This window comes from Physcomitrium patens, chromosome 1 (genome assembly GCF_059467195.1).
Source record: "Physcomitrium patens ecotype Gransden chromosome 1, ASM5946719v1, whole genome shotgun sequence".
Lineage (NCBI taxonomy): Eukaryota > Viridiplantae > Streptophyta > Bryopsida > Funariales > Funariaceae > Physcomitrium > Physcomitrium patens.
Window position 1 is genome coordinate 11,689,239 of NC_143410.1, and position 13,311 is coordinate 11,702,549.

The window sequence follows — 13,311 nt, forward strand, 5'->3', positions numbered from 1 at the left end:
TTAAAGAACTACGGTGTTCCAAATAAAACTAACACATTTTGAAATTTATTTGCTTGCGTATATATTAGGGATAATAAATAAATAAAAATTGGAATTTTTTATACTAGATAATTTGAATGTTAAATCTTAATGTTATTTCATAATATACAAAAAGTATGAAGTATACCATATAAAACTTATGCTTGTTTGTGGAATATATTTTTTATTAATTAATTAATACATTATTTTAAAAAATCAGAGCTAAATCATGATCACCATAAATATAAAAAATAACTATAACATAAATTTTTCAAATATTGAATATTTTTGATGTCAAACATAATAACCACTTTATTGAAGAACAAGCACTTTGAAGTCACAACACTTAGCATCAACAAGGTTGCACACAAAAAGGAGTATGGAGTAAGATGACTCTTACTTCCAACACTTGTTACTTATAGGTGGTGGTTGCCAATCAACGAGGCAACTTCTATCGACGTTACATCCATTTCTACTTCATCCAACTAAACCCTAAGTTCTTTCTTAACCTAGCCACCACCTACAAACCCTAGCCACCACCTACAAATCCTACAAACTACCATAGTAACTTCTTTATAATCTTTTGTTGTCTTTTGACCACTAGCAACTTACCTAAGGTAATACCTTTTAGTAGATGACTTACTTCAACACACTTAATGTTATGTTTAATATTAAATTTATATTTTAATATTAAATAAAGATATTTAAATTTTTGATGTTAGTATCAATAATGTTCCAAAATTAGAACATGATAATATTAAACTTATGACAAAGATTTATTCAATTTTATTTTTTTTATTACATAAAAGTATTATATTTCAAAAATCTTAAACATATTATGTGGATCCAAAATTAATGTCAACCCACACATGCAAATTAGTTGTTTTTGTACCAAAATTTGTAAGCTTTATGGTTCATGTCACTAACTTTTAGTGTGTTTAAGTCTAGGTGGAAAACTTCATACATATTTGGAACTTCATTATGGTAAGACTTCATTGTACAACCTAAATGCACATGGTGGTATCACCACTTTATTATTTACCATCTATGATGACTTTACAATCTCCCTTGAATACACTTGGGATGGTAATGGGATAATAGGGATATTCCTTTATTTGTAACTATCATTGTTAAATAAGACTTAAAACACTTCTAAGTAAGGTTCTTTTTTGCTCTTAAATCATTAATGCTAAAATTTGCTAGTGATAAAGTGTCAATTCTAACTTTACATGGATGTTCAAGTACTTTCATGGTGGTCTATGGAAGTGAAGACAAAATCATATTTTCTCATAAAAGTCAATGTGATTAACAATAGACCCTTGCTTTTTAAAACAATTCAGAAATTTTAAGTGAATATTTAATGAATAAAATTTGCAATGAAAGTGATAAATATAAACATATGTAAAAACATAAATACAAAAATAATAATGAAAAAAATGTTATACTTGACCTAAATTTTATTATTAAAAAATGTAAATTTTTGTACATATACCATTTAAAAACATCAGATAAAATAATTTGTTTCATTTAATATTAGGACACACTAAATCATACCCAGTATAACTTATTGAAACCACCCTTCTAACAAGATTTTTGTTTCATAATAAGCAAAATAAAAACCAGAGGGACATGTTTACGAAATCCAATGAAAAACATCCAACATCATTGACCACAGTACTTTTTGTAGAATTCTTACTATCCCTAGATCTAATTTTCCAGACTTAAAAATCTACAGATAAATAGAAAAAGAAAAATAAATAAATAAATAAATAAGTAAATAAGTAAATAGAGAATGAAGTGGTGATATTTTGAGTTAATAAACATACAAAACAATAAAAGAAACATGCTATACCTTATAACAACAATTTTTAAAAAATTAAAAATTAAAAAACAGGTTTACACAGAATACATTTTGTCCGCAACAAACACACATGCTTTGATGTTGAAAGATAACGTATTCTTCTGAACTTCCTACACTCTCAGGTTTCAACGCAACAAGTTAAAATAAAAATTCTCCCCAATTAATCCTCGACCCACAATATGAACCCAAATTGTTCGCTTCAATTATCAAACTTCAGCAGAAAAGAACAGCAAAACCAACAAAGCTAGAAACCAGCCTCAAAAATCGACCAAGGCACAAGCGGGAGCGAGAGTAAGAGAATCTCCGGAGTCACCCGGGAGTAGACTCGACGTAGAAGTCAGAATGGGACGCACACTGTGAGCGCTGCGGCGGCGGCGGCATTCACAGCGACTGCGCCACTGGAAACAACCCCACTTCAGATTCCGACGATGCTTGCATTAATCACTAAAAAACACACACAGCCATTCTATTTCGAATCCCCGAAATTTGAATCCACGGCTGGACCTGTCTATTCGACGTGGACATCGGCTTTTTTTTTTGTGCCTTACAAAGGACGCCTGAATTAGGGGACTGTTCCTCCCTCACGAATGATTTCTCTGGGAGCACAGGAGGAGGGTTTCATGGCTCGTATTGGAAATTTTCGATTGGGAAAAGTAACGACGTTAGTTGCTCTTTCAAATTTTGAATTACGGGTCCGCCGTTGTTCGGGAGAGCGACGGCCGCCGCGGACTTGGTGGGTACTAGGGTGCGTGAACTTTGGAGCCATTTGGACACGTCCGAAATCCTGGAGAGTGCGTTTGCTGTCTTAGCCTGTGAGGATCGTTGTGTTGTGGTGCCATTATGTTGTGGTTTCTGTGATGTTCATGGAAGGCCTGAGATTCCAGGCGTTTTTTTCTCGCCGGGGTCACCTTTCTTCACATGATGCCTCCGCTCTAGAGGTTAGTTTAGGTGGCAAGGTTTGACGTCTGGTCTGTGCAATTAGTACATCTCCATTGTGGATGTGTCGTAAGATGTTTGGGGTTGAGTTTTTTGGAGCCAGAATGACGCAGTTCGAGTTTCAGCTGTGTCGAGGTAGGTAACATTGGTTTACTTGTATATATCTGTTTATGGGTCAGTGTTTTGTGGTTGCGCTGCTTCTGGAGGGATAAAGTCTACCGCCTCTCGATGATGCCAAGTTTTTAATTGTTGCAGTGATGGAATTGTGCTGGAGTTGTCTTGTTGTCCTTTCTTTGTTTTACCTGAGCATGCTAAGCGCACTGAGTGTGTTCAGATTCGACTTCCAATTTGACTGCTGGGTCGCATTCTCAACGTTCAGAGAACTCGTTTCTGGATTGGGTATTGGGTAGGGGAGCTCTTCGAAGGCTGAGTTTGTTGCGTTCACACGTAGTCTTTACGGACGAATAAGAAGTTGCATCAGTCGTGGAGCACTCTTGTCATTGTCTCATTTTCTTGGAAATTGGAACCTTATGTGCATTAGCTTCCGTTTCCCAAACATTATCTCTGTAATTTTGAACCACCTGCTATGGTAGCGTCTCACGTAGGAAGTGCCCTGTTCGAAGTTGGATGATGCTCCGCACGTAGGCAAACTTCGAAAGCCATCAACCATTGTTCCAGTCCTTTTGCTTTGCGTTCTTTGATGCGTGGGTTACGACGTGTGGTACAGTGGGGAAGGGTCTGGGATGACTAAACCTGGTGAATAGACAGGTTGACGTAGTTGTTCGAAGCGATGATTATGTTGAGTGAGTGTTAGTAACTGTTGTTGGCTATCTTGAAGATCAGTAAATGTTAGCTAGTTAAGGATGCCTACCGTATGTTGTGATTCTTGTATTCCTGATTATTTGCGTGCAATTTGAATTCACTGAACGGAAGATATTTCCATGGTTTTTACTTCAAATTAGGATTGCCTGTATTTAACTAGGCTTCTAGAAATTTCAGGTACTAATCCCCAGTGGGTGCCGTCGAACGTCGTCATCACAGTTGTGATTCGCCTCTGATGCGTGACGTTTCAGTTGATATCAGGAATTGATGATGCAGCGGCTGCTTGAAGGTCACATTCCGATATTCTTTCCAGCGATCTGAAAATAAATTTTACCATCTATGTCTGAAGCTATGGACAGTGCATTCAGAGCTTGTGTCCCATGTACACACTCGTGCTACAATAAACACAGGAACATTGCAGCAGAGTCGACTACTCCTTTCACAAGGCCCCCCTGCTTCCTCCTCACTGCCTCGGATGTTTCAAGCAATTGGACAGTACGATATCTCTGCTTAAACTGTGCTTTCCGCTGAGATGTGAGTATTTCTCTGCATTCCTTCTCTCATGCGTCTAGCTTTATCGGGTTTGATTGTTCATCACTGTTTGTGCAGCCCGTTCCTAGGGAGTTCAGCGAATCATACGGTGATGATCTACGGGGCCCGGTGTCCTTTCACGGTGCAAATGGGAAAGTGTGGTCAGTCGAAGTTGGTGGCCCAGCTAAATTCTTGGGTTTCAAAGGTGGATGGCGAAGTTTTGTTGCGGATAACAGTCTGAAGCGGGGTGATCAAGTCTTATTTTTGCTTGTCTCGACCAAAACCTTCTCTGTATATGTGTTTAACAAACTAGGTGTAGAAACAATACCTTCACCTTGTGTGACCCCCATGCGTGCTGCTCCAATGAGTGGAAAACGCAAGAGAGAAGACGTCAATGATGAAGCCGGCATGAATGTAAGAGTCAAAGACGAAGCTGAAGACTTAGATGCCGAGTCGTCAGATATTAGTGAATACGAGGCTTCTGACACTGACTCCTCATCAGAGTCTGAGGACACGGAAGCCAGCCCTCAGCACAGTGGGGGAAAAGTTTACAACGACGAAGTATGCTTCCCCGTGAAGATGAAGGTGAGAAGAAAATGTACAGCGAAAGTGAGTAGAGTTAATGCACATCCCACGAAGAAATCTGTCGGAGGTTCAGCCGGGAAGGATGGGATGATGTACGAAGCTGGAAGCTGCTCTAGAACCTATGAGTCTCTTAGGCGCAAAGTTACCCTAGCAGAGCGGGAAAGGGCACTGGTAGCTGCCAATGCCTTTGTAACTGAAGGCCCTAGTTGTCCTGTTGTCATGATGCCTTCTCATGTTTACCGCGGATTCTGGCTGGTAATTCATTTTTTCTTCACTTGTGTTCAATTGTACGTTACGAAAGATGTCTTGATTTTTTGAAGAGTCTAAGACCTTATGGTCTTTATTAAGTTGGTGGATAAGTGTAGACCTTGGAGTATTTCTTCACTATTCATTTCTGCGAGTAGGATTTTCAGTGAGTTCCTCTTGGTATTGAACCTCCACTGACATTCGTAATTTTTTGATATGATTCAGACCATTCCAGGAAAGTTCTCGAAAGCACACTTGCCAAACGATAGAATCAATATAAAACTCCAAGACATCCATGGCTTTCAGTGGTCCGCGTCATGGATCAAAAGCGACCATCACACCGGGGTCAGCGGCGGATGGGCAGCATTTAGCCGTGACCACCGTTTGGAAGAGGGAGATGTGTGTGTCTTTGAAGTAATAGATTCTGAGGACTGGACAATTCTCGTCCATATTTTCAGGGTTGTCGATGTTGATCTCGCACCTGGATCCCGTGGTGGATGGGATAAGAACTATAGAATTATTCAGCCGAAGATCCATTATCATCCAAAAACTAGAGAAAAGCATTTGACCAAGAAGACGAGTAGCGGAACTGCCAAGAGAAATCTTACTGGTGCAAGTTATTCGACGCCCTCTAGACGACAGATGTCTAAACGCTATAAAAAGGCACCTAATCCTGAACAATCCGATGCTGAAGATGACGAAGACGCTCTTCTCTCGACATTGTGTAAAGGCAATTCGGCTGCAGTGTCAGATGTGGAGGATGTCAAGCCCAAAATTCTATCCATGGGCCCCATCCCTCAGATTGTGAAGGTTAAGCAAGAACCTAACCTCCCTGCAATGTGCAACGTTAAACAAGAGTACGGCATGTGCTCTGAGGACATGAAACCAACTGCTGAAAAATTAAAAGCTTCACTGAACTTGTCGCAACCGCCTCGTGATCCCATCTGTGAGATAGTTAAAAATGCAGGTGTACCAGCTGTTGCGAAGTCCGAATCAGGAGCGACTGAGCCTTCTCTTAACAACGATGCAAGGACATGGTATGCTGTTGTCCGTCTGCTCAACAAGCGTCAGAATGAGGAAACATCTGAGCTCGAACTTTTAGTGACCATAAGAGCGTGTCCGCGCACAGCAGAATCCAGCGGCGTTTCTACAGATGGAAACGGAAACTGGTGGGTACCACGCAGCCATTTCTCCCCTGACATGGCTAGTTGCTACATTGGCTAGAGTTATCGCATTATAGCTATGGCTTCCTAAAGGATGCCTCCGATGCTAGTTAAATTATGGAGGGTAACACCCACGTGTGGAGGCAGATTGCTTATCATTTTTGTGATGGCGGTTTCGGTTCTTTGATGGTATGTGGAATTCTTGCCTTCGAATCAGCTCCGCCATTGACAGCAACCCAGTTACAATTAAGAGGCTTGTTTGCATCTTCAACCTATCATTGAAGATGGGACACCTATTCTTTCATGTACTTTGGATGGGATCATCTGTAAACAATCTTGTGCACATTTGCATTTGAATTAGTAGGTTCGACGTAGAGCACTTTTGAAGTGGTTAGGGAAGGTTTGCACACAGCTTTGTGGTGAAGAGGGTCTTTAGTGCTCTTAATTCATGCGTGCTTTCTATCTTTCAAATTTAGTGTATATTATCAAATGCATCAAAAACTTAATTCAATTCTTAAACAAAGATGAGGTAATGGAATTGTGCAATCCAACGAAAGTACATCACAAAGTGGACCATGTTTGATTAAAATATAGTATTAGAATGTGAGAAAGATGTCTAATGGTGATAAAAACCAAGCATAGTCTTCATCTCATTTCCATGTATATCAGTTATCATTAAGCTTATGATAGTGTGTCTTAAGAATCATGAGGCTTGTCATCCAAACATTGAAGTAGTAGGTTGTTTCGATGATAAATTTCTATAACAAGTGTCTATATTCTTGTAGCATGTATAGAAAAATTTATGGATGTAATCTATGTCTTTGTTTTGTTTTTTTGTTTTCTTGATGATTTTAAAATTACTTCTTAATCATGTTTTCTCAACCACTTGACACATCTAAAGAATTTGTGGATCTAATGTAAATCTGAGAAATTGTTATGATGTTTCTTGAAAAAGGTATGTAAACTTAATATGTTTTTACTAACTTTTGTCTATTTCTCTTCGCTTCAATAATATAGACATCTATTACACCACTTGCATTTGGTTTTTTTTGAAGAAATAAACCTCAGCTTAATGATAGTCTTTTAATATATATATATATATATATATATATACATATATATGTATTTATAAACATAAAATGCAAATCAATAAACCTTTTCCAATCTTTTACGTATTGACATATAAATCTATTCAAATTAAATCTACACTATAATCTTGTAATAATAAAAATAAAATCATGAGATAAGTTTTCTAAAAATAAGACAAAAAGAAAAGAGAAGAAAAATAGTATCAGTACACTATATGATTTAGAAATAGTGTTTTATAGAATATGTCCAAGTATTATTGCCATGCATGTTATTGAAATTAAATTTTGTGCCAATGGTAATAATGTTGACCGATTCTCTTGATTTGTAAAGATTTACAAGACAACTAGAAAGATTTTTCTCACTCTTGATTAAAAATTAGTTTTGAATAGAATTTTATTATCTCTAATATTATTTTATTTTATATTTTTCATTAAAATATGAAAATTAGATAATATTTTAAAATGTTTATAAAAGATATAATAATAACAACAAAAAAAAATTAATATACCAGAAAATGAAGATACAAGGAAATGAGTGATAAAAAATTACAAAAAAGTCATAATACATGTTCAATCGTAACACTTAGAATAATTAAATCTATTTTTTAAACTTAAAGATCAATATTTTGATTATTTGTTTCAAAACATATTTCACAAAGAATTTTGAAAATATGAAAAATTGATCGTATTAAAGATAATTAATATATATATATATATATATATATGAATTTAAGTGCTTACTTCTGAAAGAATATTTGATATAGATTTTATGATATATTTCGTTTAAATTACAAATTTCATAATATTTGAGATTCTTTTATTTTAGTTTATTCTTCTAATATATTTTTTATTCTAAATTATTGAGATAAAAAAATTACTTCAATGTTTTACTACTAAATTAATTCAATGTCTTAAAGAAATTAAATTAAATATTAAAATAAAAAAATAAAAAAAATCTTTATATGATTGTCATTAAATATATTGAATAATACTTACAATATATTATGATAAATATTGTGGTTTAAGAATAGTAAAAAGAAGCTTAACTTATAATATAATGTACATTTGAATTTAAAATTGGATAATGTCAAGGTAATAATTTAAAAAATAAAATAATTACAGATAAATGAGCCAAAATTTTAAAAATTATCTAGTACTAATTTAACACCTCTGAAACTTGCAAAAATTCTCTTGTCAATTACTAAGAATATTCTTTTAAAATTGGACAATTTAGAGTGCCAAAATAATAGAATAATATTTTTTTAAATTATTACAAAAAAAATTGTCTTAACTTTAATCATTAAAATTTTACAAGATTGTTGTTATTGTTGTTGTTTTTTTTTTAAAAATAAGATTCTTCTTACCAAAATGAACTTAAAAACACAAAATGATAAGGAACTAAGTAAAAATTATTGAAGGCCTTAAAATAATAAATTAATTTACTAGTAATTTAGTATTATTTATATAAAAATTGCACAACTTTTTCAACATTAGCTTTAGATAAAATAAATCAATAAGAGAATTACTAAGCTCACAAGTTCTATTTAAGTATAAAGTGGATGAGAGAAATAATCATAGAAAAAACTAAATTAACCTAAGAAGCATCTAACTCTTATTTGGACATTTTTACTTACTATGTTGATATCTATGCATGTATGTAGACATAAATGTTAGATAACTATCTTGGATTTGTGAGCAGCTTATTAATTAGCAATCGATTGTTCAAAGTCTCTATAATATTATTAGGATGAGTACATGATATGATTTTTTCTTCAAAAAAGATCTAAAATCATTTATAAACAATTTGACATGATTAAAGGTTGATGATTTATTAATATGTTTTGTTATAAGAAACTAACTAAACTTTGTATTCATTTAGTATTAAGTACCAATTAGATACCTATTATAATACAAACAAGAATAAAAAGCACCAAAAAAAAACAAGATTATAAAGAAAGAAATAAGATTCAATTGGATATAAAAATGGCTTAGGCTACACCCACACTCCAAATTGCTATAAACACATCTTAAGGTGACTATATCCTCACCTAAGGCATCTGATTAGTTGCTTTGTTTATCATCTATAAATGGACTTAGAAATGACTTTCTTTCCTTCTTTATCTCAGTACAAGTTCCACTCCTAGCATGAATCTTGAACCTCCTTCCCTTCTTGCTTATCAATTGTTGGTCAAATTAGCAACTTAATTAATTAGAGGTTTCTATTTTTTTTTGGGTATGTGTAGCTTGAGCATTTATTAATTGATGTATATTAAGAGTCATTTACACACTAATTGTTGATAAAGTATATGTTAATAGGCTCACATTCCATGCACATCTCATATTGTTATATGCTTACCTAAGAAAATAAAGGCCTTTAATTGGATAATATGCTAATTTGACCAATAATTGACAAGAAAAAGGGAGATGAGGTCAAAAACTTGCACTAGAAGTAGGATCCACGTAGAGACAAAGTAGAGGGGAAGGAAGTCTATGACTTGCAAAGAGACAAGTAAGAGGAGAAAGAAGTCCAAAATTTGCACTAAGATTGGAGCTTGTGCTCAAACAAGGAAGAGGGCAAGGAAGTCATCTCTAAATTCATTTGTAGGACATAAATAAAATAGTCAATAAAAGCCCTTGGATGTATGTAATGACATAATGGGTGTGCATATAACAATTTGGGATATATGTAGCCTAAGCCAATAATAAATTGGAATATTTTAATGCACTTTTAACAACCTATAATAAATATCATGCAGCCCAATAAAACGTGTATGCTTTAGAGAAGTAGTCCATAATATCATCATGTAGCCCAATAAAAACATGTGCCTCGAACAACAAAATTAAATAAAAGTAGTCTACAGTTTGGATAAAGATACCCACCGTCAATGAATGAGATTAAAAATAGTGAACACAAAGTCTGCAGGTCACTAGATGACTGAGGGATTCAAAATCCACTTGTGCCGATGGTCATTTAAACGATTGAGTCGTGAATTTCGACTTTGTTCGATGTCTGATAAAAGAGTTGGAGAAGAGATTGATGACAGTTCGTGAGGCAGAGCTTCTGCTTCATGGTCCAGTCGATTCAATTCCACTCCTCAACTGGAAGCCTATGCAGAACCAGTTGCTCAACATTTTGTTGCTGAATCAGGACCAGTTCATAAACTCTGGTGTCGATTGCCATCAGTTTGCATTGTCATAACACCTCAGTCCTTTCTTCGTCGTGATCGACAGCTTCATTCTTTCCGCATTATGTCTTCTGGATTACTTTGATCATCACTCTCAGCGGGTTTCAGTTCCTCAATTGTTTCATTTTACAAGCTACTCCAGGGAGTGATGGCCTTCGTCTGTGGCTAGCTAGGTACAGACAATGGCTTCTCTAAACGAAAGCCCATCACTTCCTCGATCATGGAGATGTTGCGTCGCACTTTTGCTATCTTTGTCGCTTTTGATGGTAGGCTCAACTCAAGCCAGCATGGAAATTACAAACAGCTCAACCACAAATGAGACTCCAGGCGCAGGGGGACAATACCGTCAAGCCCATGCACGCTCCTTCGACTCAATCTTACCTGGTTTGAGACGGTAGCTGGGTAGATTGTGTCCCCATCGAAGGACAGATTGCAGCCCACCACCCCGCTCTCAAAGACCACATCATCACGAGGAGGCCATCGGTACTCCCCAATTCTCACCCTTCATTAAGCGCGAGATCGCATCCACAATTGTTTGCTCGGGAGCATGGCGGGTGCCCAGACGGCTACATTCCCGTTCAACGAAAGGATCCCAACCGCCCGAGTTTGCGAAAAGAGCGTCCCCCACAAGCCCCTGGACTTGCTCCAACTGACGGTCCAGTTCATGAGTATGCTGTAACCATGCCAGTTTCAAACGGAGCTTACAGTGGATCTGCGGTAGTCCTCAGTGTAAATGTCCCCACCGTCGCAAATACCAGCGAGCTCATCCTGTCTCAGCTCTGGATCATCGATGGCTCTTACGATGACAAAAGCGTGTGCACAATTGAAGTCGGCTGGTAAACGTATCCCGGCAGACACACTGCTTACTCGGACTTCGCTCCTCACCTGTTCGTGTTCTGGACAGCAGACGATCACAATAGTAAATGCTATTACCTGGAATGCCACGGCTTTGTCCAGGTCGAAAATTCATGGGTGATTGGAGGCGCCATGCCGAGCTACACCACGCTTGAGCAATCACAAAATGGGGAGATTGCCGAGGTTGACATTCAAGTGCTCTACGACTCCGCTTGTCTGGTGGTTATTTCTCTACGGTGTGGCAATTGGGTGCTGGCCAGCGGCGTTGTACCCCAGCACTTATTTGCAAGGGACCGCAAATTTTCTAGACTGGGGAGGCGAGGTTTGCATCGAATAGAACAACACTGCTCACTCGAAGACTGTGATGGGCAGTGGTGAATTCCCCGCCGCGGGCTTCCCTTTATCAGCTTACCAGAGAAACATCACGTACGGGGATGTGGTGTCTGGAGTCACAAACATGGATGCAAATGTTACGTATCTAACGGGACTTATATTCCGGACGGATCCCAACTGCTATGATAAAGCGATTCAACTGAGTTACTACGTGAATTGGGGTACTTATTTCTTTTTCGGAGGACCTGGAGGAAACAACGCTTCTTGTAAGGGCACGCCATAGTTCTGCTGAAAGAGCTTGAATTGGATAATAAACACCAGGCGGTTGATTGCGGTGGATTCAACAACATTAAGTTTACAGATGTTTATAGATTGTGTTTATAGATTGGTTTACAGTGTTTATAGATGGTGGCAATCTGTATGTATAACGTTAGAACCTAAATTTAGGAAGCATTGGAACAATCTATGGGTTGAATGCGCATGGCAAACCACAAATTCATACTTATTTTTAGAGCTAATTACTTCTCGATCTGTTCTTTTGGGTCATGTTTACCTGATTGTTGTTTTGAAATAGGTGAATTAAGTATCCATGATTGTTCGATTTCTGTGTGAATTCAAATAGATACTTCATTTGCGCCTTCCCAGTGTATGTTTTTGTATTAAATATGTTTTTTTATAAAACCTATTTTATAATAATTTTGGTACATATTTGTACTATTATTATAAATAAATAAACAAAATCTTACTTTGAAACATGGTATCTATATTAACACAAAATATTACCAATTATATATTTTTGATCTGAAGATTTGGGTACAAAGACTTTAAATTTTGTGTTATATTTAATTTGCATACACAAGTCTTTTCTTTCTTTAAATATATTCAATAGGTTCTATTGCAACTTTATTTCTACTATTACAACATATATTTTAAGAAATAAAATAATAATTGCTTTAAAACCCCAGTAATACAATAGATTTGCATTTATTGTACAACATAAAAACATGATGCAAAATCTTATATGGGCTTCAAATGGATTTATTATCTAAAAAATAACTAATGTATTTTTTACAATTTAGTTATTTATTTATTTATTTATAATAGACTTGTCTAAAACACTCTGACGATCTAACAATAAATTTGTAGAAACTTTATTTTTTTCAATAAGAACAATATACTAATATGTTTGTGATAAATAATCCTATTTTTGTAAAATTGGTCTATCCTAGTTAACTTTGATTAATATTGTTTTCTAATTTCATTTAATAAATAAATAATAAATTACTTTAATTGTTATAATAACATTCATATTTTTTTACTACACCTTCTATTATTTCAATGTTGCTTTAAGTGATGTACAACCAAGAATTATATAATGTTCCACATTCAAATGAGCACCAATCTTCTATTTGTTACATAAATTGATGATATGATTATTAGTCTATGAATATTTAGATTATAATGATGTACTTTATTTAAAATATAATATCAGAAAGGATTTCTTGTCATTTATTTATAAATCTATCCCTATCTTATACACAAAATAATAATTTTAGAAAAATTTGAATCAATATGCTACTGTATCAAAAATCATGAACATATACGTGTACATGGACAATATATGTCAAATTATTTATGTCTAAAGATTATTATTTTTTTTTGATAATAGAATATCAAAATCTACACAT

General features: G+C 35.4%; 2 protein-coding genes across 8 annotated transcripts; both read left to right on the top strand.

The window, feature by feature from the left end:
• Positions 1 to 2,344: 2,344 nt before the first annotated feature.
• On the top strand, positions 2,345 to 6,505 carry LOC112286374 (B3 domain-containing transcription factor VRN1). 7 transcript variants are annotated; one of them, XM_024528417.3, is made up of 4 exons: positions 2,345 to 2,624; positions 3,889 to 4,132; positions 4,247 to 5,008; positions 5,225 to 6,505. In XM_024528417.3, exons 2-4 carry the CDS (start codon positions 3,977 to 3,979, stop codon positions 6,221 to 6,223), a joined length of 1,917 nt encoding a protein of 638 aa, XP_024384185.1. In that variant the 5' UTR covers positions 2,345 to 2,624; positions 3,889 to 3,976; the 3' UTR covers positions 6,224 to 6,505. The 7 variants fall into 7 exon arrangements, with proteins under 7 accessions (XP_024384185.1, XP_024384516.1, XP_024384260.1 ...); XM_024528748.3 differs by having other exon boundaries at positions 2,346 to 2,624; positions 3,899 to 4,132; XM_024528492.3 differs by having other exon boundaries at positions 2,346 to 2,612.
• A 3,782-nt stretch (positions 6,506 to 10,287) lies between these two features.
• Positions 10,288 to 11,906, top strand: LOC141045971 (uncharacterized). Its single transcript, XM_073537522.1, has 5 exons — positions 10,288 to 10,433; positions 10,534 to 10,608; positions 10,834 to 11,248; positions 11,393 to 11,526; positions 11,663 to 11,906. The coding sequence occupies exons 1-5, from the start codon at positions 10,288 to 10,290 to the stop codon at positions 11,904 to 11,906; spliced, it is 1,014 nt and encodes a 337-aa protein (XP_073393623.1).
• Positions 11,907 to 13,311: the final 1,405 nt, after the last annotated feature.